Below are 24,332 nucleotides of genomic sequence, written 5' to 3'. Positions count from 1 at the left end.
CTAGTGTCTGGAGGTTGTCCTGCAAAGAATAAATAAAGAAAATGTGTGTTTTACTGCCGCCTAGAGTCTGCAGGTTGTCCTGCAAAAAAACTAAACAAACAAAAAAATAGAAGACTCATGTTTTTAACACACACCGTTGACAGATCTCCGTCAAGTCTAATTCAACGGTTCACCGCCGAGAAAGGGGTCAATTTAGCCGAAACATTACGTCAGGCCATGGTATGATGCCTGACCATGGTATGATGGCGCCTAATTTCATATTTAGAAAATGTTTCAGATGGGGGGGAAAAAAACAACAACTGATCAAATAATTACCAGCTGCTGCCTTATATCCCATGGCTGAGAGGTCGGCTAGAGGCAAAAAGTGTGTGGTTGCCTAGAGACGAGGCAGCCAATCAGGTTGTCAGTACAGCCAATGAGAAACATATAGGTCTCAACTACAGCAAGTGGGCGTGAAAGCACAGCAGAGAGAACATTGACACCAGCTGGTAAAAAGTCTTGGAAGGGGAAACTTCTTTTCCTGGTCCTCACACGAGAAACGCATGCTTTTTGAAAGTATAGTGTTAGAATTAGGAAATTATTGAGTAGGTTGGGATTAGACATTTAGGGGTTTGGGATTGGCGTTATGCCCGATTTATAATTTGGTGCGTGCCTGTGCCGAAAAATAGCAGCTCACAAAACGTCAGTGCTATTTTTGGCTTTTGGGCTAGGGATAAAAGAATGCTAAAAATGCCATTCATAAACTTCTCGTGTGTGTGTGTGTGTGTGTGTATGAGGGGGGGGGGGGGGGGGGGGGGGGGGGGGGAGGATTGATTCACTGCTTGGCTCCCGATTTCTCTTTATATTTTTATTGACTGACCTTGAACGATGATTAAAAAAGTAAAATAGCGGGTAGGAGGTACTGTACGCTCTCCTAAACACACTGTTCTCCCAGACCGCTCTCGCTCACTCTCACTCTCACACACACACACACACACACACACACACACACACACACACACACACACACACACACACACACACACACACACACACACACACACACACACACACACTCTGTGAAAGACAAGACAGAAAGCTCCCACTAGTTTTTTTTTTTAAAGGCTAGTAGGCTACTGTGAAAAGCATTTTACACAACTTGCTGTGCGAGTCAAGGACATTCTTTTAAGTCATAGCATTTTAAATTGGCATGGATCCGTATGGACCTGTGAGGACCCGACGACCAGCTTTTCATTATTATTATTTTATTAATATCTTTAACCTTTAAAATTAGATATGCGTTGTAATCATTATCTTAACTGTTCTCTGCGAGACAGAGCAGAGCGCTCACCCTGCAGCTCTTTTGGGATTGGATAATATTGTGATATTGGATAATATCACTTCAGTTTAACCACTTAGATCCTCTTAGTAAAACGGCCCTGAGTTGCATGGCACTTGGTGCATTCTTTGTTCGATCTATGCCTAATCTCTCAAGAGATTTATACAAGCTCACCATTATCTCTGTGACCTACTGACCGCCAAATCTACACTGTAAAATGTACTGTACCTGTAAGGGTCCATTTGGTCCCATTTGTACCCTTGGTGGTTTACTTAAAGGACCACTTCACCACTTTTCAACCTATCTTCATATAATGGATCCTCACTAATAATCATGAAAAAATGGCGCAATTTTTTTCTACTCAGTCTGTGTCTCATAGGAGGGCTGTGGGCAGTTCAGAAACCGTCTTCCAGTTACATCATCGATGGGGAATACAAGTTAATAGAAACTGCAGGCTTTCTAGTCCTGAAAAGTTGCAATGCGAAAATGGAAGCCATCGTTCTCACGATAATGGAAATCTAAACATTTTTGTAAAAAGATCTTGTTTAAAAGAAAATCTGTCTAATGATGATGCAACTGGAAGACGGTTTCTAAACTGCCTGCAGCCCTCCTATATGAGACACAGACTGAGCAGAAAAGAATTGTGCCATTTTATCATGATTATTATTAATGAGGACCTATTATATGAAGATAGGTTGAAAAGTGGTGAAGTGGTCCTTTAAGACTTTCAGGAGACATGACCCAAATGTCATGTAAAAATAGTGGAGCAGAGTGGATGAGAACTGAACTGACAATTAATGTGAACTGAACTGAACCGCTCGCGCGCGCGCGCACACACACACACGCATGAACCCAGGCGAACTCCTGGCGTTGTTCTAAAAGAGACGAGAAGACGTCAATTTAGACTCTAAATTGACGTTAAAAATGCCCCCCCCCATGCCAGCTGCTATACCTGCACTGTCACTCTCAACATGGAGTATCAGTATATTACCAGTAGGACACCTGAGGGTGCACTGGCCATATATGGAGCGTGTCTTGTGTGTACAGGGTGTGATGAGGTCAGATCAACATATGGAATGTCAGAACAGGTCAGCTCCATATATGGTGATCTAAGGGTGGCAGTGGGGGCAGTGTCTTGAGTGTACAGGGTTTGATAAGGGCCCAGGTAGGGCCAGGTCTGAATTTTCTGGCCCTGTTGAGAACTATAGTTTTTGCCGGCTGCCAGGTGCGGCTCCACAAATCACTTTATTTGGGGCAGGCCTGTCTAGAGTTTAAAAGGACAGGTAACAGTCGAAAGGGAAAAAAAATCCATAGTTAACTGCGACCTTTGGTCGCAATAATAAGTATAATAAACCCTCTTTAGGTGGGGATAGTTTCCCTATTTGGACATAATATGTGAGACTGTCGGTCTGATATTGTTTAAAGAAATCCCACGCGTGTGAAGTGAGGGGCGCTAATATATTAAAGTCTAACTCTTGCTATGATTAGGTGACGTAATGGTGATGTAAAACAAACGGTGACAAGGCATTTAATGTTTGTGTTAGGGACAAGATGACGTACATTTTCCCTTCATTGTCAATGGCGTTTTTAAAACAAACATTGAACTGAAACAAAAACAAAAAAAAGGGGAAAACAATAACTTGGGGCCTAGTGTTGGCCCGCGGGCCGCCTGTTACCTGCCCCTGCGCTACGCCCTGGATTTGACTTGAGAGACCAGCGCATCTTCAGACACTAAAAGACCTCGAGCAGCGGGAGCGCTCATTTCATCCCATTAATTCACAATTCATTTAGTTTGTTTGCCCCACCCTGTGGAACAACCAAGGCATGGATGTGTCTGAAATGCCAACTAATAACATTCAAAAATAATAAAAAATTACCGCAATAAATAGCTTAAAAGCGATATGCTGGGCTCTGCTGGGGAACCTGGACGACATGGGCATTTCTGCAAAATAGACCCTCATGGAAAGTAATTTGGAATTAATATAAGTAGGAAATGAGCCTATCTATATGTAATTTAGTGTTGTCCTTAATATATCCATGATGTGTTGTGAGCTTGTAGATCGTTTATTTTTAAATATGGATGCTGAGGTTCAAGTGGTTAATATAATATACAAAAACTGTATATAAATCATAAATTTAAATACATAGATATTTTTAACTGCCCAACAATGATGTCACTGGTAGACAGGTTTCCGAAGTGTCCACAGACGTCCAATTTAATTTGTGAGAATGAGCATTCATTAGTGAGGAACCAATTATATGAAGATTGGTTGAAAATGAGTGAAGTCGTCCTTTGATCTAAAACAGCCGTGAACATTGCCGTTTTGATCAGCGACTCAATCATGGAAAAGGATCTGAGATAAAAGGGTTGTAAGATTTCAGTGAACATGGCAGTGAACGGGACCACAGCCTCGCCGAGCGTTGCCTAGCAACAGAGAGCCTATCCACACAGGGGTAAAGATTGATCTCAAAACGGGAGGAAAAAAAAAAAAGACGTTAAAGACTCTTTTGTTGCTCAGGGTGTTCAAGACAAAAAGACAAATAAAAAAAGATGAATGGAGTGAAAGGGGGGAAAAGAGTTTTCATTCTGATACCAATAAATAGAAACTCAAATGATCTTATGTTAGCTTCATCGAACCGAGCCGAGGACAGTTGTGAACTCGGCCTGCAGGCAGCTATTGATTACTTACTGCCATTATTTGATCAATTAAGTTGTTATAATCTTCAAGCGACAAATTCGATTAGTCTATACGTCATCGTACAGAATGGTGTCGTGCGAAAATAGCCGATCTAGAGGCTTGCAAACGTTGTAGCTTGTAGATCTTATAATGTCGGTATTTCTGAAAAATAAATTAATTAAATAAAGTAGTTCAATTAACCGTGTAGCGGTTTGGTACAGGTTTGCTGGGGTGCCAGTCAGGGCGGGCCTGACAAATAAGGTATTATATAAATCAAACCCTACAAAGGGTGCATGTACCCTCACATGAACCCTTAAATGCATATAGCAGGAAACCATGAATCATAAATAATTTGTCAGTAAACTCTTAAATGCACAAAATAGTATTATAATAATAATAGTAGGAATATCACAACAATTCACAACAAGAAATAGACACCACACCGAGATTCAAAGTTAGTTTGTTCTTATATTGAATGAATTTCAGGGGAATTCAATATAGATAGTTCAGTTCAGTTCTGTCAATTATCAACCCAAAAGAAAACTCTGGAACTCCAAAATAATCCAAGCGGAAAATAAACTCCTCTTCTTTATTAATTAGCTTTCCAACCGACCTGTCAAATTACTCCGGTCCGGGTTTTACGGCGCTCTGGCTATTCACCGTCAGTAGTAAACAGTTCACCAACCCTAGCCTGACCTAAGCAGAGACATTTCTGGCCTAGATGGGAGGGTCGCGCCTCAGAAAAGCGCGCACCCTGATTGGATCTCATCGATCTGTCCGTCACCCCCGGCCCCTCCTCTCCCCCCTAGTGCAGCGCTACGTCACATCATTTAGAGCGACGCCCACCCGGAAGGGTTGACTCCCACTTTTAGACTGGTTCAGCCCACGGCTTTTTCCAGGCTTTCATCTTTCGCGCAGACGAAATGAAAGCCTGGGTATCGAGGCTACACCAACCCTAGTATGACAGCAGTCCTGGTGTGCTATGATGCGTTGTACGTTGCTCTCGTCTCCTGTTTGTGCTGCCGTTTATACGGATGGACCTCTGGATGATTACTGCAGAGCCTCTCCCGTTGACGACGCCGCTAACGAGCTAACTGGAGCTAACTTTGACAACACATCTCCCGCAACACTTCTCCAGCCGGTCACACTTCCTCCTTCTCTCTCCTTCCTTTACTCCGCGCCTCCATTCATACACGTACATGACGCTCCGTGCGTCGTCGGTCGTGCGTGTGCGAGTGGTTGTTAGTGGTTGAGAACGGAGAGGTGTGTGTGTGTGGGCGTGCATGTGACGTTGGACTTGACAGGTTGAATGTGGCTCCAAAACGGATCGCCACAACCGTTGCGTCCGGTCGATCGGCAGATCTGTGCTCGATGTGTTTTGCCTGTTTCAAGATGGCGGCGTGCACACAATGCTCGGGCCGCCAGACCTTTATAGCCCTTCCTATCTCGGAATTACGACTCAGATTGAGCTGGATTGAACAAAGCGACAATGTTCGCGGCTCAATACAAAATCCCCGGTTACCGCACAGATAAATATTAATGCTTCTAAAGACTCCTCTTAACCCTTGGACTACCAATCCCAATTTTTTTGTTTGGGTAACAAATTGGCATATTTTTAATTCGTCATTTTCACATTAATAGAAAGATCTGGTGGTTTGAACAGATGTTTTTTTTTTTTTTTTCATTGCTAGTGTATTCTCTCGAATTGCCACCAGATGGCGGGAACGCACCATTATGCTGATTTTGGCCAAAATAGACGAATCTTCCTAAGTCACTTCCGGTTCAACGATCAACAACATCCTGTAGTATTTTGACCCTAGTCAATAGCTTGGCTGGTCCGGATTGCTAAGCTAATGCTATATTTTTCATAACTAAGTCAAATTAACCTCAAATCTACCCCAAAACAGCGCAAAATATAAAAAAAATTACAGCGACGCACATAGAGACGGCGCGCGTGCACGATAGCGCACGATCACGCGGATTTCGTTTTTTGGTAAATTACATCCAACATTAGTGATATTAGCGAAAAAATATTAATTTTTGCTCCGTTGAACCCTAGATAACTGACATTGATTGACATTCCGTTAATTCCGTTAACGGGAGGTTTGTATTTTTAGAAATATTCAGTTTTTTCCGTTAATTGTAGCCCAGGGGTTAAGACCTGAGGCCGATTCAACAAATGCCTTCTAAATCAGTGGCTCTCAAACCTCTTCGTGCCACAGACTCCAAACATGATATGCATTTAGCCTTAATTGGACCCTCCATCTTGTCTTAAAACACGTGGTCTTACTTTGAGGGTGATGTTCTTGAGCAGCGTGTCCTCCAGCACGGCCTGCAGCTTGCGGTTGATCTCCAGGGATAGGTCGAGGGTCAGGCCGCTGTCGGCCGGGTGGGACGAGTACAGAGACGCCATGATGCCCCCCCGGCGGCTCAGGTTGGCTTTGTTAAAGTCTGACGCCTCCGACGACAGAGCGCCCGACTCCTCTCTCAGCACGTAGCTCTGGAGGATTCTATGGGCAAAGACAGACAATAAAACAGACAAATAAATCAATGATTTCTGCTTCGTTTAGACTGGTGGTTCTCAAACGCGTCATGTCAAGGACATTTAAAATTATTCAAAATGTTCCAATACTTTCAAGAGAAAAACAAAAGACAAAAATAACAGTACAATACAAGTAAGACGCGCAAACGCGGGAAGCGAACGCAGCTCGTGTGTGTGTGGTTGTGTGTGTGTGTGTGTGTGTGTGTGTGTGCTACAGCTGCGCCCTGTGTGTGTGTGTGTGTGTGTGTGTGTGTGTGTGTGTGTGTGTGCTACAGCTGCGCCCTCTGGTGGCGGGCGGGTGGTGTAACAGCGTGACACACACACACACACACACACACAGACATTCAGCCCTTGCTGTCATAGTAAGTGGCTCACTGCGTTCGCAATAATATACTGTATCCCACACACACACACACACACACACACACACACACACACACACACACACACACACACACACACACACACACACACACACACACACACACACACACACACACACACACACACACACACACACACACACACACACACACCTTCAGTAGTAGTTTCGCCGGGAAGGTGTTGAGTTAATTAACTTCTGATTGATGTGTTGAAGTCATTAGTGTGAGACATTAGTGTACAGTGCGGTACATTACAATATCCCATGGTGCACTGAACTGATTAGTGTGAGCTATGCTGCAGCGCATGGACGATACAGTACGGCACCATGCAGTGAGAGACAGAGGTTAAAAGGTTAAATCTACTATAATGAAGGCCAACGTATTACAGACAGACAGACAGACAGACAGACAGACAGGGGAGAGCATAATTTATGGTTCTTTTTGAGTGGTGCCACCACTCCCTTACGGAGCTGTGTGTGGCTGGGACCCCAAGGGGACCCCCACACAGAGTTGCACCACTCACTTCACACGGGTGTGATTTTTCTTATTAAACACGTCTCAATAAAAACATTGTGACGGTATAAGAGTCAATAATTTGTTTCCTACATGGTGACCTTAAAATGAAAATCACACCTGTGTGAAGTGAGTGGTGCAACTCCGTGTGGAGGTCCCCGGAACATCCAGACCCCCAGGAACGCGCCCTGGGGGCCGGGGCGATTCCGGCGAGCCGCCCCACGTCCGACGCGGTTGAGAAATGACAGAGTTACTGTGTGGGGGTCCCTCTACTGTACTGGCACACCCGAAATCATCATATATACAGTTAATATGTGCGTGTGCGTTTGTGTGTGTGACACTGTGTGTTAGGTTGCACACAGGTGGTGAAAAACAACCATGCTGTCTTCGTGCTCAGACCCAGACCACCCAGCCACACACATACTGTAGCTCCGTAAGGGAGTGGTTGCACCACTCAAAAATGGGTTGCTGTCAAGGTTACGTTTCAGATAGAGAGGCAAGTGTGAGGCAAGGGTTCCCAAATTCTTCAGGCCGCAAACCCCCAAAAGAACCATGAACCGAGTACCCCCACCCCACCCAACACTTGGAATTGTAGGCATTACATTGAGTTCGACTCGGTTCCACAGATAATTGTGAAAATAGCGGAGCTTGCAGATCAGCTATTTTCACAACGTTTGCTACTTTCTTAAGTAATCCATCTAGTATAAATGTGCCACATCTCTGTATATCTGTAACGTAATCCATCTATAAATGTCCTACATCTCTGTATATCTGTAATCCTGTTCCGACATCACACTGGTGTTCTGACATCACAATGATGCATGACCTCACCGTTTATTGAATTATTAGCCAATTGATCACACCTGATCAGTGATCACCCCCCAACGGGCACTTTGACAATTTGGCAAATTTGGTACACATTCACTGCTGTGGACGTCTTGACGAGTTAAATCGTAATTTCAGGGTTTTCTTGGATTAAATTAGGGGGGGACAATGAATGGTCCCTGGCACAAAACATTTTCAGATATAAATATATATATATCAATTTGGGGGTCCTTGAACTACTGGCCTACAGCTTAAAGAGAAATTCATTCATTATTTAGTCTCAGCTCTACTTTCCACAGAAGGTGGGATCAGCAGGGAGTGTCTTCATTCAAAATCTGGTGCTCCTCTTAATTTCAATCTGTCTTTCAGTCCAAGTAGATGTTTTTCTAAAGCGAAGAGAACAACCAGGTGCTCAGTCGAGGTACAAGTTGAAAAAACGTACAGTTGGTGCTTCTCGGATCAACGGGACTAAAACTTTAAAGAAGAGGAGCATCCGATCACTCAAAAAGGTCACAAGAAAGGACTTGTTTCGGCCCACTGCAAGTATGAAGCAAGCAAACAAACACAGGTCCTTATATACATGAGACAGGCTGTAGAAACACACCCAGAGCTACGCATGCGTGTGCCTGACACGTAACAACACAAGAAAAGCACAGAAACAATCAATCAACATATTTAGGAAGCCTTTCTCTATTTTTAAAGCCACTGTGCTCCTACGTGCGCGATTAGATCGGACAGATAGGAAAGATGGAATGAGGAGATGACCAATATGTTTCTTTACTGAAGGGCAAAAAAGGGGGGGAAAAGTCACAACTCTTTACCTTTATTTTACTTTCAAGTCAATGATCATATACAATTTTGTCTACGAACAACTATGACGCGACTGACTTTTTTTCATTGAAGATTCAAATCTTATATTTAGTCGACTAAAACTAGACAAACCAAAACACTTTCAGATGACTGATGATTCATATGTCTAAAACTATATGGACGGACTAAAACTACATCAAAATGTGCTGTCAATTTTAACACCAACACCCGTTTGTATTCATTTTTGTTTATAACTCCAATCTTTGCTTCTGGGGACCGCTGGAACAAAACCTTTTCAGACGGGGGTCGGCCACCAAATGCATATAATTTTGGCTGTCCTTAACATGAAAAAGTTTGATATAGCAACATACGTTATTCAGAAAAACCGTTTTGCGTCTGACATTTTCTGAATCGGCATCAGGTCTTTGCAACGTTTTGAATCTGACGCAGATGGCATGAATGCCTGTCTGTTTGCACGTTAAAAAACATTTCTTCAAAAAACTAGACCACGATAAGGCGAGGCAAACATTCAAATGACAGGAACTAAAACAACGGTTACCCGAGCATAAAGCACATGCGTATTAATGATGTTGAGCCCTCTTAACCGCATTGCATCTCCAAGCTTACTGTACTGTACTGTGTAGTGACCATGCAGAAAAGTGTGCTGCAGTGCCTTTGCCAAGTTTGCCTTGCAGCGGTGTGAAGGGCAGAGCACAAAGTGATGGGTGCTGCTGCACGAAACTTCAGCACAACATACTGTACAGTACTCAATAGCAAGCAGATCATCAGGAAATATAATCTGTGCACGCTGCACTTACGAAGGGTCATGACTTCACAGAGGAGTAGCTGATACCCTTATATCAATGAATGAATGAATCATTTAATTTAAGTCAACAGTGTTTTTGAGTGGTGCCTATGTCCGTCCATCCGTAAGTCTCTGTGTCTGTATGTCCAAGCAGGCCAGTACAGTACAGCACAGAGTAAAGTGACACAGTACACTACAGTACGAGCCCCGCTCCATTATGAAGCTATGTTTCTGTCTGTCTTGTCTGTCTCTGTATGTCCGAGCACGGAAAGCTGCAACACGGCAACTGTCATGTTTCGTTTCGGACGCAGGGTGGCTCGCCGGAACCACTGTTGTGGACACTGTATGTAAGTGTTGAACATTTCTTATTTTTCGGATGTAATTTTCCAACCCAGCACTTCAACTGAGTGATGTCCGTAGTCTATTCGTTTTTGTATGTACAGTATACTGTATAGCAACTAAGGCTGTACCCTAGCCCTGTTTTTAGGACTCGAACTTCGGCAGGAATTGTCGAGCGAACATCCGGACCATTTGTTTCTAATTAATTAATTTATCCAAGTGCTTTTAACCAGGCTGCATTCAACACTATATATCCGCCTTGAACATGATTAGCGCAGCGCTGAAGAGAGCTTGCGCGCGCGCGCGCGCGCACACGCACACGCACACACACACACACACACACACACACACACACACACACACACACACACACACACACACACACACACACACACACACACACACACACACACACACACACACACACACACGTGGTATATTTTATACCATACAGGAGAGAAATGTGCACGGCAAACAGACGAGATGATGTTCCAAGATGTTTGTTTATTCAGAGTCCACAGCACAGCAGCAAAGCATAAGCATTAACACATTTAGTACAGGAAGTGCCTTCAAAATAAAGGCTATAGAGTGCCAGAGTTGTCTGATCGCTTTTACTTTGAAAGCCATGAAACACTTGCCTAAAAAAGTTGACTTTACAAAGGGACCTCACATCCCCGATCATCTTAATATATTGTTTTACGCTCCAAAAAAACGTTCATATTTTGCGGGAGAGACGGATGAGGAGCAGAAATGAAGCGCCAGCATATCGATCCATTCATCACCGCGGAGAGCGCCTTGGATTAGGAGATACGAGTCATTCTTTCCGCCGCGCTAACATGGGAGTCAATGACAAGCTAATAGTTGCACTGAGCGTTAGCATACGGCAAGCGAAAAGCGAAATGCCAAAAAAAAAAATAGGAAAAATTCTGAATATTCTTATCTCGCCCCGCGTCGCTGGGACGTCGCTAGGACATCCTCACACGTCAATAGTACTAATATTTCGGGGTCCTTATGACGTTCTCAGACGTCCTATGTACAGAATCTGTTAAGCTCACACAGGAGCCAGAGCCAGCTGGCCACAAGTCGTGACCAGCCTCGACTGACTCACCCAGTTACACTCAGAGTACAGGTATTAAGTACAGTTTCTCAAACTAAGGTGAGAATGTAGGCGTGTTCACTGTTCCTGCCAATTGCCTCGTAATCTAATCACTATTCGGACAAATAAGTAATCTCAAACCATGAATAATGGAAAATGATTAGTAGGCTACAGTTAACTGACATTTAAACAAGACACATGCCGCTTTCAGCTCCATTGTTACAAGAGCACTTTTTTGATATGCAATAACCTACATGTTTTATTATAAACTCTGCTATTCCAATGTCGTACACAGTAAATACACAATATCAGCTAAGTCACTCCGGACTTACCCTGACCAAATCACCCATGGTGATACCCAAAAAGAAAACATTGATGCGCCAGAGTTTAACCATAATAACACATATCTCTTCATATCTCTAGGAAAATACCTCATTGACTCATAATTAGGCTATATGACTCAACTTATCTAATTATACGACAAACACATACCAACATGAGGCCTATATTATTTCATGTTGAAAACAAACGCGACGCACAATTTGTTAAACAGAGAGAAGGAAAGTCCATCTTTTCTCTGTACGAACAAAGGAAACTTCTTCTGTATGCTGCTCTTTCTAGTTTACATCGAAATGTTCGTTCAGCTGCACGGCTCAAGGCGAGAAAATGTTCACTGCTGTTTTCCCGCTGTCCTCGTCATCATCTCTTCTCTCCCGCCTCCCAACTCTGTTCACAACAGAGATGGGACGAAAAAGAAAAGCAAACATCTTCATCACAGACCACTGTCCGTCCGTGAAGGCCCTCCGCTTAGGTCGGTCAATCGGCCACTGCTGCTCCGTGCTGCATCTCACATTGCTGTCCCCGCACCGACGTGATGATCAAGGCCTCCGCGTGGCTGTTGCCGCTCCATCGACCGCTCCGCAGCCCACCCGTCCGGCGGCTGGTATCGGTCCCCGTTGCACAACACTCCTCATCGCGGTGGTCGTCGTCATCATCCCCGCTGCGTATGGACAAGATCACGGTCGGATCCGCTGGAACTTCTTCGTCGCTGTTCACAAAAACTCCCCAAAAGTCCACTGGTTCTATGTGCCTGGAATGGAATGATCCACCCCAACGACACCGTGTATTCAGGCTCCAACTGCGGTATATTTTATACCAGCTGGCCACAAGTCGTGACCAGCCTCGACTGACTCACCCAGTTACACTCAAGAGTACAGGTATTAAGTACAGTTTCTCAAACTAAGGTGAGAATGTAGGCGTGTTCACTGTTCCTCTGAAGACCCATTGATCAACCATGTGCCAACACCAATTCTATTGTTACACAAATTGCAGCAGGAACCGACAGTAAACCGTAAACAAACCATCTCGACACCCTGTTTTTGAATGACAAAGGCAGGCCTTGTAGACAGAGTGACTGCAGATAATTAAGACAGACAGAATAGGCCCTACAACAGTTTACTTTTGTAAACTGTACATTTGCACAAGAACATGGGTTATTGCCTAGAATTATTGATTCCTAGATACGACACACACACACACACACACACACACACACACACACACACACACACACACACACACACACACAAGAACGCCAACAGTCAAGCCAACCCCCAAAATAACAATTTTCACTGCGGCTCCGCCACGTAATGACGTAATGCCGTGTGTGCGTCCTTGGAAACAACGAAAATAGCCAATCTGCATGAGGAATAGCAGCACTCTCGTCGGGAGGGGGGCAGCACAAATATTCTACGAGTAGGGCAACCAAATGGTCAGCTGCTACGTCCCTGATGCGATTTTCGAGCTCATCATTCCATAAAAATTAGCCATGAGTTGAATGAGTTTTCAAGCAGCCCCCAAAACATGGTAATTGTGACTAGGCCTACCTGTACGACTTTCCATATTTTTTGTCAGACCAAAAATGCTTCCCAATGTCTCCCAATGAGTGTAGCTTGCTCGTTAGCTGTCTCTCTTTCAATAATTTGTTCCACCTGTGTAGGCTACTCTCAGAAGCGCATTCTCGCCGAGATAAATATATAATAATAAAAATAAATAATAATAATAAAAATAAAAACGAATGGCCATAAATTAAGATTCGAGTGGCAACCCTAACGAGCGAACATTCAAACCCTGAATGTTCGGGGACAGCCTTAATAGCAACACATTTTTATTAGCAATCTTTTAATAAATAAATAGTTGAAGTTTTTCAGAAAATCTAGGTCAGGATTTAGAAGGCATTTTGTTTAGAATCTGCCTCTAAATGGGTTAACCACTTCAACTCTAGCGTACCAATTCTGAGGAGACCTTTAGTCGAAAATAGAAGATGTACAACATCTCTGCTGTTTTTGGCAAAGAGGTTTGGTGTAGAAGGAAACAAGAGATGACCAAGTACAGAGCCAAGGGTCAAGTTTACAGTATTGAGGGTTCAACTGGTTAACACCACAAACGCCCGGGGCCGGGGGTATTTAGGACCATTAAATCAGAGCGCCCAGTGATTTGCAGCAACGGAGCACATTTCGAGATGCACCAGGCGCCATCTTGGATGTAGCTGAAGTAGCTATGTATGTAGATGTAGCCAAAACACCCCCGAGGAGATCGACAACAACGGAATTGGACGGATTGATTTAGATCAAGACTTATTCACGTTTTAAGATTTTCGGTCTCATCCACTAAAATGGGGGGGAACATTTTGGATGACATGGAATGTTGCCCAACAGGCGCTCCCAGCCTGTGGAGCGATGCGCTCTGTTATGATATCAATAAAGGAGACAGAGACCTCCGTTTATGACGCTCAGGGTGTTAAATGTGTGGCAATACATAGAAAAGATAGTGTAAAATGATAACAACATTAATTCACACGACAACACCGATGATAGTGCTGTCAAACAAGTCTACAATTGGAGCTACGGTATCTATAAAATAGATACCGTGGGGTACCTGCTTCATCTCAGTGCAGTATTGATACTTTTATTTAAGCAAACAATGTGAGTACTTTTTTCCTCCTAGACTCTTCGTCTTCCTGGCTCCCAAACTGTGGACTGACCTTGGTTTTTGACTGATGCTCGTTTAGAATTTCAACTGTTATCCTAGTCACAGTATATTTGTAGCTTATCGTTAGCCTCATAGGATAAATGCCTAAGTCATTTTTTATGATTTTCGGATAATAAGAAAAAACACATTTTCTCGCAAGTATGTAAGAGTTTTTAATGCAGATTTTTACAATGGCTTCCTGAGGGGTTAACAAAATGTTTTTTAAAAAAAAGATAAACATGAGAGTCATTCCATAACAAAAAAAAGTGACTTAGGCCATTTTCAAGAAAATAATCTGTGACTTAGGCATTTTTTAATACATGTCTACTAAACACCTGGGGGTCTATTAGAGTGATGTTAACTCCATACTAAACACCTGGGGGTCTATTAGAGTGATGTTAACTCCATACTAAACACCTGGGGGTCTATTAGAGTAATGTTAACTCCATACTAAACACCTGGGGGTCTATTAGAGTGATGTTAACTCCATACTAAACACCTGGGGGTCTATTAGAGTAATGTTAACTCCATACTAAACACCTGGGGGTCTATTAGAGTAATGTTAACTCCATACTAAACACCTGGGGGTCTATTAGAGTGATGTTAACTCCATACTAAACACCTGGGGGTCTATTAGAGTGATGTTAACTCCATACTAAACACCTGGGGGTCTATTAGAGTAATGTTAACTCCATACTAAACACCTGGGGGTCTATTAGAGTGATGTTAACTCCATACTAAACACCTGGGGGTCTATTAGAGTGATGTTAACTCCATACTAAACACCTGGGGGTCTATTAGAGTGATGTTAACTCCATACAGAACACCTGGGGGTCTATTAGAGTAATGTTAACTCCATACAGAACACCTGGGGGTCTATTAGAGTAATGTTAACTCCATACTAAACACCTGGGGTTGTATTAGAGTAATGTTAACTCCATACTAAACACCTGGGGGTCTATTAGAGTAATCTTAACTCCATACTAAACACCTGGGGGTCTATTAGAGTAATGTTAACTCCATACTAAACACCTGGGGGTCTATTAGAGTAATGTTAACTCCATACTAAACACCTGGGGGTCTATTAGAGTAATGTTAACTCCATACTAAACACCTGGGTGTCTATTAGAGTAATGTTAACTCCATACTAAACACCTGGGGTTGTATTAGAGTGATGTTAACTCCATACTAAACACCTGGGGGTATATTAGAGTAATGTTAACTCCATACTAAACACCTGGGGGTCTATTAGAGTAATGTTAACTCCATACTAAACACCTGGGGGTCTATTAGAGTGATGTTAACTCCATACTAAACACCTGGGGGTCTATTAGAGTGATGTTAACTCCATACTAAACACCTGGGGGTATATTAGAGTAATGTTAACTCCATACTAAACACCTGGGGGTCTATTAGAGTAATGTTAACTCCATACTAAACACCTGGGGGTCTATTAGAGTGATGTTAACTCCATACTAAACACCTGGGGTTGTATTAGAGTAATGTTAACTCCATACTAAACACCTGGGGGTCTATTAGAGTAATGTTAACTCCATACTAAACACCTGGGGGTCTATTAGAGTAATGTTAACTCCATACTAAACACATGGGGGTCTATTAGAGTGATGTTAACTCCATACTAAACACCTGGGGGTCTGTTAGAGTAATGTTAACTCCATACAGAACACCTGGGGGTCTATTAGAGTAATGTTAACTCCATACTAAACACCTGGGGGTCTGTTAGAGTAATGTTAACTCCATACTAAACACCTGGGGGTCTATTAGAGTAATGTTAACTCCATACTAAACACCTGGGGGTCTATTAGAGTAATGTTAACTCCATAATAAACACCTGGGGGTCTATTAGAGTAATGTTAACTCCATACTAAACACCTGAGGGTCTATTAGAGTAATGTTAACTCCATACAGAACACCTGGGGGTCTATTAGAGTAATGTTAACTCCATACTAAACACCTGGGGGTCTATTAGAGTAATGTTAACTCCATACTAAACACCTGGGGGTCTATTAGAGTAATGTTAACTCCATACTAAACACCTGGGGGTCTATTAGAGTAATGTTAACTCCATACTAAACACCTGGGGGTCTATTAGAGTAATGTTAACTCCATACTAAACACCTGGGGGTCTATTAGAGTAATGTTAACTCCATACAGAACACCTGGGGGTCTATTAGAGTGATGTTAACTCCATACTAAACACCTGGGGGTCTATTAGAGTAATGTTAACTCCATATTAAACACCTGGGGGTCTGTTAGAGTAATGTTAACTCCATACAGAACACCTGGGGGTCTATTAGAGTAATGTTAACTCCATACAGAACACCTGGGGGTCTATTAGAGTGATGTTAACTCCATACTAAACACCTGGGGTCTATTAGAGTAATGTTAACTCCATACAGAACACCTGGGGGTCTATTAGAGTAATGTTAACTCCATACAGAACACCTGGGGGTCTATTAGAGTAATGTTAACTCCATACAGAACACCTGGGGGTCTATTAGAGTAATGTTAACTCCATACAGAACACCTGGGGGTCTATTAGAGTAATGTTAACTCCATACAGAACACCTGGGGGTCTATTAGAGTAATGTTAACTCCATACAGAACACCTGGGGGTCAATTAGAGTAATGTTAACTCCATACTAAACACCTGGGGGTCTATTAGAGTGATGTTAACTCCATACAGAACACCTGGGGTCTATTAGAGTAATGTTAACTCCATACAGAACACCTGGGGGTCTATTAGAGTGATGTTAACTCCATACTAAACACCTGGGGGTCTATTAGAGTAACTGTTGTTTGCTGTGTATGCAATGTAAAAATGCCCAAGTCACACAAAGTGAGTTAGGCGGCAACGTAAAAATGCTCAAATCACACAAGTGACTTAGGCAGATCATCATTTTTGAAGATAGTGAGCTTTGTGATTGGCTGAGGACATAGGCGCTGATCCAGGACGATGCAGCAGCCCCAGGAGAGCACCTGTAGGCAGAAATCTCAATTTCGCCAAAAAATGACTTAGGCATTTATCCTATGAGGCTAACGTTATGTAACTTATTTTCTTCTTTTTGTTTTTTGCTCTCCATTACGTGACCAGAATTCATGCCATTTACTCTGATTTCACACAATGCAAGTCGCTCTGGATTAGAGCGTCTGCTAATTATGTGTCTGCAATTATCAACCATAAAGTAATCGAGAGATGTTTTAATGGATGAGGACTGTGGCAACGGGGTTGCCTGGTGGCTCAGGCAGTTAATGCACCCGACCATATGGTCCCAAGTTCAAATCCAACTCCCGCCATTTAAATAAAAGGCATGGAATGCCAAACATTTAAACAAATAATGTTTACACCCTTAATGCAGGTGTCCAAACATTTTTCAAAGGGGGCCATATTAGAAAATATTAAAACACCCAAGGGCCAACATACATTTAAAATTTAAATGAAGCAAGGTAAAAAAAAAAAAAGAATACAAGGAACAAGGAACACTGACAAATTATACTCTGGGAAATGCCCAGGTTAAAAAACTTGAATGTAGGCTGAGGGCCGTATAAAATTCGCCCCCAGGGCCCACGGGGACACAGCTGGCCTAATGGGTTTCATCACATTTGTACCGAAACCGATTTTATCACACTGTCAGAGCAGGTATGTGCACTTCATTCACGTCTGCTTTACAATTACAATACCAGTGGCTCTCAAACTATTTATTGTACATTTAGCTTTGCGCTCAAATCTGATTATTCGGCAGGTGACGTCTGTGACAGGTGCAAGGATAGGGATCATGTCATGCATTAATAATAACTAGAACAGTACCCTTTGGGGGGTGATCAGGTGTGCTCAATTTGCTAATAAAGGGCGAGGTCGCACATAATTGTGGTGGTGTGGAATGTGTGTGTCAAATGATGCCCCCCCCACCCAGTTATTATGTCTGTGTCCCTTTTATGCCCATATATGGAGTTCTTTGTCAGGCATGGCCAGATATGGAGTCTATGCCGATGTCAGAACATCATCGTGATGTCTGAACAGGCCCTGTCCAGAGGCCGGGCAGAGGCCTTTTTTGTCGGTTCTGGACAACCGTGGGTCCGACTGACTCGATCCGTCTGAATAATGCGTTTTATATTAACTGTACAATATGTGAAGACATTGAGGGCAGGATAATAAGCCTAGCCCTAGACCCAAGGCAGAATAGTCTGGGGCAAGTTGGGAGGCGAAGTGGAGTGCTGGTAAGCTCCATAATAGCAACCAGACACCACATCGACCCTATTTTAATTCTGGTAGTGGGATAATAATAACAATAATAAGCATGCTTCTTCTCATTATCTGGAGTTTTACTGTACGAGGAATTCAACCCACAACTAGCATACAAGAGCTTTAGTGCACAACAATGTTGTAGAAAGATGTAATGGTATCAAACTAAGACAAACTAAGACATGACAACTAACTCTATGGAACAAAGCTATAAGCACTCCAAGAAGAATAAGGGCCGGGCTACGCTAGTGACGGAATTGGCTCCGCGGGGGTTACGCAGCCCTTCGCCTCACCTTCAAACAAAAACAGTAAACACGGAACTCCCCGCGGAGCGAACAAATTGTCGATACAGCCACCTAGGTGCGTACGGTTCCGTCCCCAGTGTAGCCCTTCCCCCGTCAGAAGCCACATGCAGATTAATGACATCCACACATAGCAAAACCCTTAGTAATCATTTAACCACTGAAGCCTGACATACTTCGTCGTATGGCGGTGTCGTGAACAAATTGCACCGCAGTCATGGACTATAAAAAAGGAAGGAGGAAGGGAACGGTGATGTCATCCATTGTTTTCTAACGACGTTTTGAAGCCACTTTTTTAAAATCTTGGAACTTCCGGACGATGTATGTAAAGTTATAAGAATTGGTATGCATTAACTTTAAAACACACAAATACATTGCTGGCACCATTATGACGCCTGTGTCATTTTGGTGTGAGTGACCCCACTTACAAATACAAAATGATTTTGAGAAGTTTGTCAAAATATATAATAGCAATTTGGCAAATGTACGTGGAAGGGTTATTTTGAAAAACATACGAGTAAAAGAATGTATTAAAACTTTAACTTTTGTTCAATTGAAAAGTTACACAGTACGACTTTAAGCATTTAGAAGTGCTGTAGGCTATTGTTTGAGAAAGTCTGCCTACACTTACAATGACGTAACATACAGACAAGGGTTAAAGTGGTTAAACATTTACTAAGGAATGTCATGTGCACAAAGCATAAGGCCAACATGAAGGGGACTTACCTCTAACTAGCCTGGCAGGGGGTCCATATTTGGACCCCGGTTCCATTGCAAACGTGTTTAGTAAAAAAAAAAAGACAGAAAGTAAAAAGTGTGGCTTGGTGAAGAGTGGTAGGTGGTGACAGCCTTGCAGACACCTAGCATATGCCAAAGAATGAGCCATGGATGGATTTACTTCTGTGTGTGTGTGTGTGTGTGTGTGTGTGTGTGTGTGTGTGTGTGTGTGTGTGTAGGGCTGTCACGACTGACATTATACGTGACAATTCATTGTCACACAAATATGATTTAACAATGTAATAGTTTTTTGGTCGTTGAACATCGGAACATATGAATCCACATTACATTGGGTTACATCCCGGCTTTTCCAGATGGTGGCATTCCCGTTTTCTGTTCCGGTCAGTTTGTATGAATTGAGCTCTTTCTTTACAATTTTGTCCTAAAATTCTTATGTATGATTTACAGTTACAATTTAAGCATTAGCAGACACTAGGATGGCAGGTTAACCAAGAACCTAGTATCAGTCTAAACAGTAAAATATCAACAAATAATAATATGCACATTAAAACTGTAGAAACCATACAACGGTCTCCAGAAAAAAACGGCAAAGCCCTGTCTAATTATTTATTCAGCTTTTACACGTAGACGCACACTTACTGAATATGCTGTAGTGTGCATGCCATGCCATGCCGGGTCGCTAGGTGGCGGTGACGGACTGCCAGATAGACCAGTCAACTATGTAATAGAAGAACCACCGTGCTGTGCACTTCCTATCATACGGTTTGTTTACATCATGGTTAACATTCACCATCGCTAGTCACTACATCTGAATTCGTAGGATGAGCGGGGCGAGGGAGTGCTTGCTAATTCTAGGAACTCCAAATATCACCTACGGCTCTGCATCAATGTAATAAAACATATGCGTTGTGAGCCCACGTGAGCCATGATGTCACAGGTTTTACGGATTCATCGAGACGGGAGCATACAGTGTTTTCAAAGATTTCCACTCTGGAAGGTGTTTTCACTTTGTTGCGATTTCACCTCCTGAAAACGCTGTTCTCGACTAAAAGGGACACCAGCAAACGATACTTTATTTTGTTTGCCGTTTCCTGAGAACACCGTTCTCGTGTAAAGGGGGTGTGAAAAACATGCTATCTAAATGACATCTGAACCTTTGCCTAAGACTGCAAGGTCATCAAGGCTAGGTCAAGTGCTACGGGCTAGCACTTAACGTGTCTTCAGACGTATGTATAGTAATGTAGGTGTGTGTGTGTATATGCGCGCGCTCAAATGCGTGTGTGTGTGTGTGAGAATGTTATCAGTTTAGCAGTTTAGTTCGTCTGGACTCGAGTTTGGGGTGAAAGAAATGGAAGATATGATAAAATGGATGAATGTCTCCTTCAGCAGCAGCGATGGTGGTGACGATAACGGAGACTATGACGACAGCGACCGGCCCGAACGCAGGTCGGACGAGGCGCTATCGGTGTCCCTGACAACCCCCAGGGGGACGGGGCATGGCGGTGACTGACAAGTTGACACGAAACGAAAGAGGCCAGCGGCCCAGTGAGAGTGGGATGACGGCGCTCTAAATCCAGGCAGACTCCGTAGTGTCCGCTGTTCACACTACTAGCCTGCAGTGCAACAGTTCATTGATTTAACCCATTCTACATAATGGTTCTAAATCTAGAATAAATCTAGGCTAGTTCTATCACACTTTCAAGTTTTTTTTTTAAATGTTCCAAAAAATAGCAGTGCTACGAGCTTGCACATCTGCTATCTTTTGAATAGCCATCGCTAAAATCTAAAATGACACAGATGCTTTCCTGGTTTTAAAAGGATGTTTCATCGTCTACTCCGGCTTATGTGAACACGCCGGACACAGTTTTTAAGTTGGAAGTACAGTAGGAAGAGTTATTCTGTGTGCATAGAGAGTCCATGGCTCTCCTGGCGGAGAGCTTTTTTTCCCCCCAACTCACTTGGTCTTCTTGCGAATCTCCTCCACCAGCTGCTTGATGTGGTCCTCCATGAACTCCATCTTCTCCTGTTTGCGCGCCAGGGCCTTCTGCAGCCGCACCACCCGCTCCACCAGCACCGCCTTGTCCACCTCGGGGTAGCTGTCCACCACCGCCACGGGGCCCGACGATGACGTCATCGACTGGCCCTCGGGGGACCGCTCGTCCGCTGGCCCCCTGTCCCCTACACCGTGACGCGTGTTTAGAGAGCCTGGGGGGAGGGGGGACGACACAGGGAGACAGAGGAGGAGAGTTTAGCTGGGTCTCATTCACAAAGCATTCTTCTTAACCACTTAAAGGACAACTTATTTTTATTTATTTCTTTGCTGCTTTCTTTCATTTTTGCCACGTGTTTTGCAAATATTGTTCACACATCAAATCACACCCGTGTGAAGTAAGTGGTGCAACTCCGTGGAGGAGGGGGGGGGGGGGGGGTTCCAGACCTGCAGGAACGCGGCCAGGGTGTCGGCCTGGTTCCGGCGAGCCGCCCCGTGTCCGAAAAGGTTGAGAAATGACAGAGTTACGGTGTGGGGGACCACAGGGGGTCCCTCTACTGTACTGTACTAATACACCTGAAATCAACATATATAGGTACATTTAATATGTATGTGTGTGTTAGGCTGCACAACAGTGACACTGTGCTATTTTTGTGCTCAGACCCAGGAAGCCAGGTAAGGCAGGCACACACAAAGCTACTTAATGAAGTTGTTGCACGACTTAAAAATAGATCTACAAGCATCGCAATGTGATGCGCTGGGAGCTTGTAGATTGGCTATTTTCAACTAGTCAAAGTATAAAATAAGTCTTTAGTCATTAACCCATTCTGACCGGGCACCCGTTTTGGTGTTAGCATCATGTTATGCTTTACCTATTGAAAAATAGCATTCTTCGATTTTTCAAAAAATAGCAGACCTACAAGCTCGTATCGCGCCACTCGGTGGCGCGATACGAGCTTGTAGGTCTGCTATTTTTTGAAAAATCGAAGAACGACTGACATTTTTTTAATCTGATCTCAGGTCAGAATGGGTTCATCAGACCAGTGTGTGTCCGGCGGAAACCTCGTATGAATCTGATCTCAGGTCAGAATGGGTTAAAACAGTCATTCTGATCGGCTCCGGTTCCGACAGCTGTCAGAGCCAGAATTCTATTAATTGTTTGCCGGTCTTTTCCGGTGCGAGTCAAATTGGACCCATAAAGACCTCTAATGTATATAGCACTTGTTCAATGTTTTTGTTTGTATAAATCAGGTTCAGCTCTACATGGGTCTCAGCAATGACTATATACACGATATACACGATTTAGAGAAGCCAATTCCCAATGTGTATGAGTTGCATGAGCAACTAACCACACTTTATACTGTGTGTGTGTGTGTGTGTGTGTGTGTGTGTGTGTGTGTGTGTGTGTGTGTGTTGGGTGGGTGGGTGGGTGGGGGGGTGGTAGGGTAGGCATTTTGATTACACCAATTTCATTCATTTTAGATTAATTTGAAGGTTGTTTTCATAACATAAATGTATCCACGTTAAGCCCACCTGAAACGACCAAGGCAAACGAGGGGAAACGGTGATAAGCAACAGCAAACAGAATCAAAGGAAAGGTTCCAAACAGCTCGTGTCCTGTTTAGCCGGGGGAAATCAGCCTGTGATGATTAACAGTTTTGCCGGTGAGGAAATTACTCCCCATCCCACCGTCTTGTCTTTACAAACATGTGCTTGTTAAATTGGATTCAGGCAGGGATTACGCAGGGAATGTACTGTGAACATTTAAACCTAGAATAAGGATTTAAGGATCAATGTACACTATAATGATTTTGTTTTTGCAAAAACATTATGGACCCTTACAGCTGTAACTATAATGGTCTATTTGATGGTCCCATTTGTTAAATAAACAAAGACAAATTAACAGTGTGGATGTCCAAGAGATGATAACAAAATAGCATAAGACGGAGTTCTGGAGTATAATGCATAATATCAAACTGGTCCCTCACATTAAAAACACGTTTTCCAGATTGGAACCACACTGCAATCAACAAATACAAATTATATGGAAATGTGAATGATATGGATCCTAGGCAGTTTGAAATGCGATTACTAATCTGAAGTCGTCTCTCAGTCTTGAGACTCGAAAATAGCTGATCTACACACTCGCGTGTCAAATTCGGCTGTTCTCCGGCGTCCTAAAGATCAGATTTGAGAAACGAATGGGACTCACATGCAGTTGGAATGACGTCTTACAAAAAGTGTTCATTTTGTCTTGTCTTTTGAATAAAATGTCATTTAGTTTTAGTCATATTTTAGTCATCTGAAGTTTTTGTCTAGTTTGTGTCGTCTAAATATCATAAGATTTGAGTCAACTTTAAATATACAGTTCATTTTGTTGTCAAAAATGCATTTTGGCAGGTCTTGATGGCGTCGTAATGACCGATTTTACACTTGGTTGCATGCTGAAAATGGGACGATCTTCAAGCTCACAATGCATCACAGCATGACACGCTGTGAGCTTGCAGATCTGCTATTTCTTTTTTTTTTGGACCTGAGATATACTATAGTCTGATTGTCACTGGTATAAGAAATATCAATAGACTACAGTCTATTTTTGTCTCCACCAGGCCGAAGGCATGTGGGGAGAGTATGTTTTGCACTCCGTCCGTCCGCGTGTCCGTCCGTCCGTTTGTGTGTCCGTGAACAGCTAATCTCGG

At 43.1% G+C, this 24,332-nt stretch overlaps 2 protein-coding genes across 2 annotated transcripts in view; one reads left to right on the top strand and one right to left on the bottom strand.

Moving 5' to 3' along the window:
- LOC310874993 (nucleolar transcription factor 1-like) overlaps positions 1–24,332 on the top strand; it is a 499,750-nt gene that overhangs the window by 412,212 nt on the left and 63,206 nt on the right. The gene's annotated exons all lie outside the window — the stretch shown is intronic.
- The window catches only part of ccdc186 (coiled-coil domain-containing protein 186), a 74,539-nt gene that overhangs the window by 1,931 nt on the left and 48,276 nt on the right, over positions 1–24,332 (bottom strand). The window contains 3 exon segments of the mRNA XM_083786933.1: positions 1–19; positions 6,287–6,506; positions 21,602–21,848. Coding sequence (XP_083643059.1) covers positions 1–19; positions 6,287–6,506; positions 21,602–21,848 — 486 coding nt within the window.

Source organism: Protomyctophum parallelum, assembly GCF_964188405.1.
Source record: "Protomyctophum parallelum genome assembly, chromosome: 17".
In the NCBI taxonomy this organism is placed as follows: domain Eukaryota; kingdom Metazoa; phylum Chordata; class Actinopteri; order Myctophiformes; family Myctophidae; genus Protomyctophum; species Protomyctophum parallelum.
This window is presented reverse-complemented; position numbering and strand designations above follow the sequence as displayed.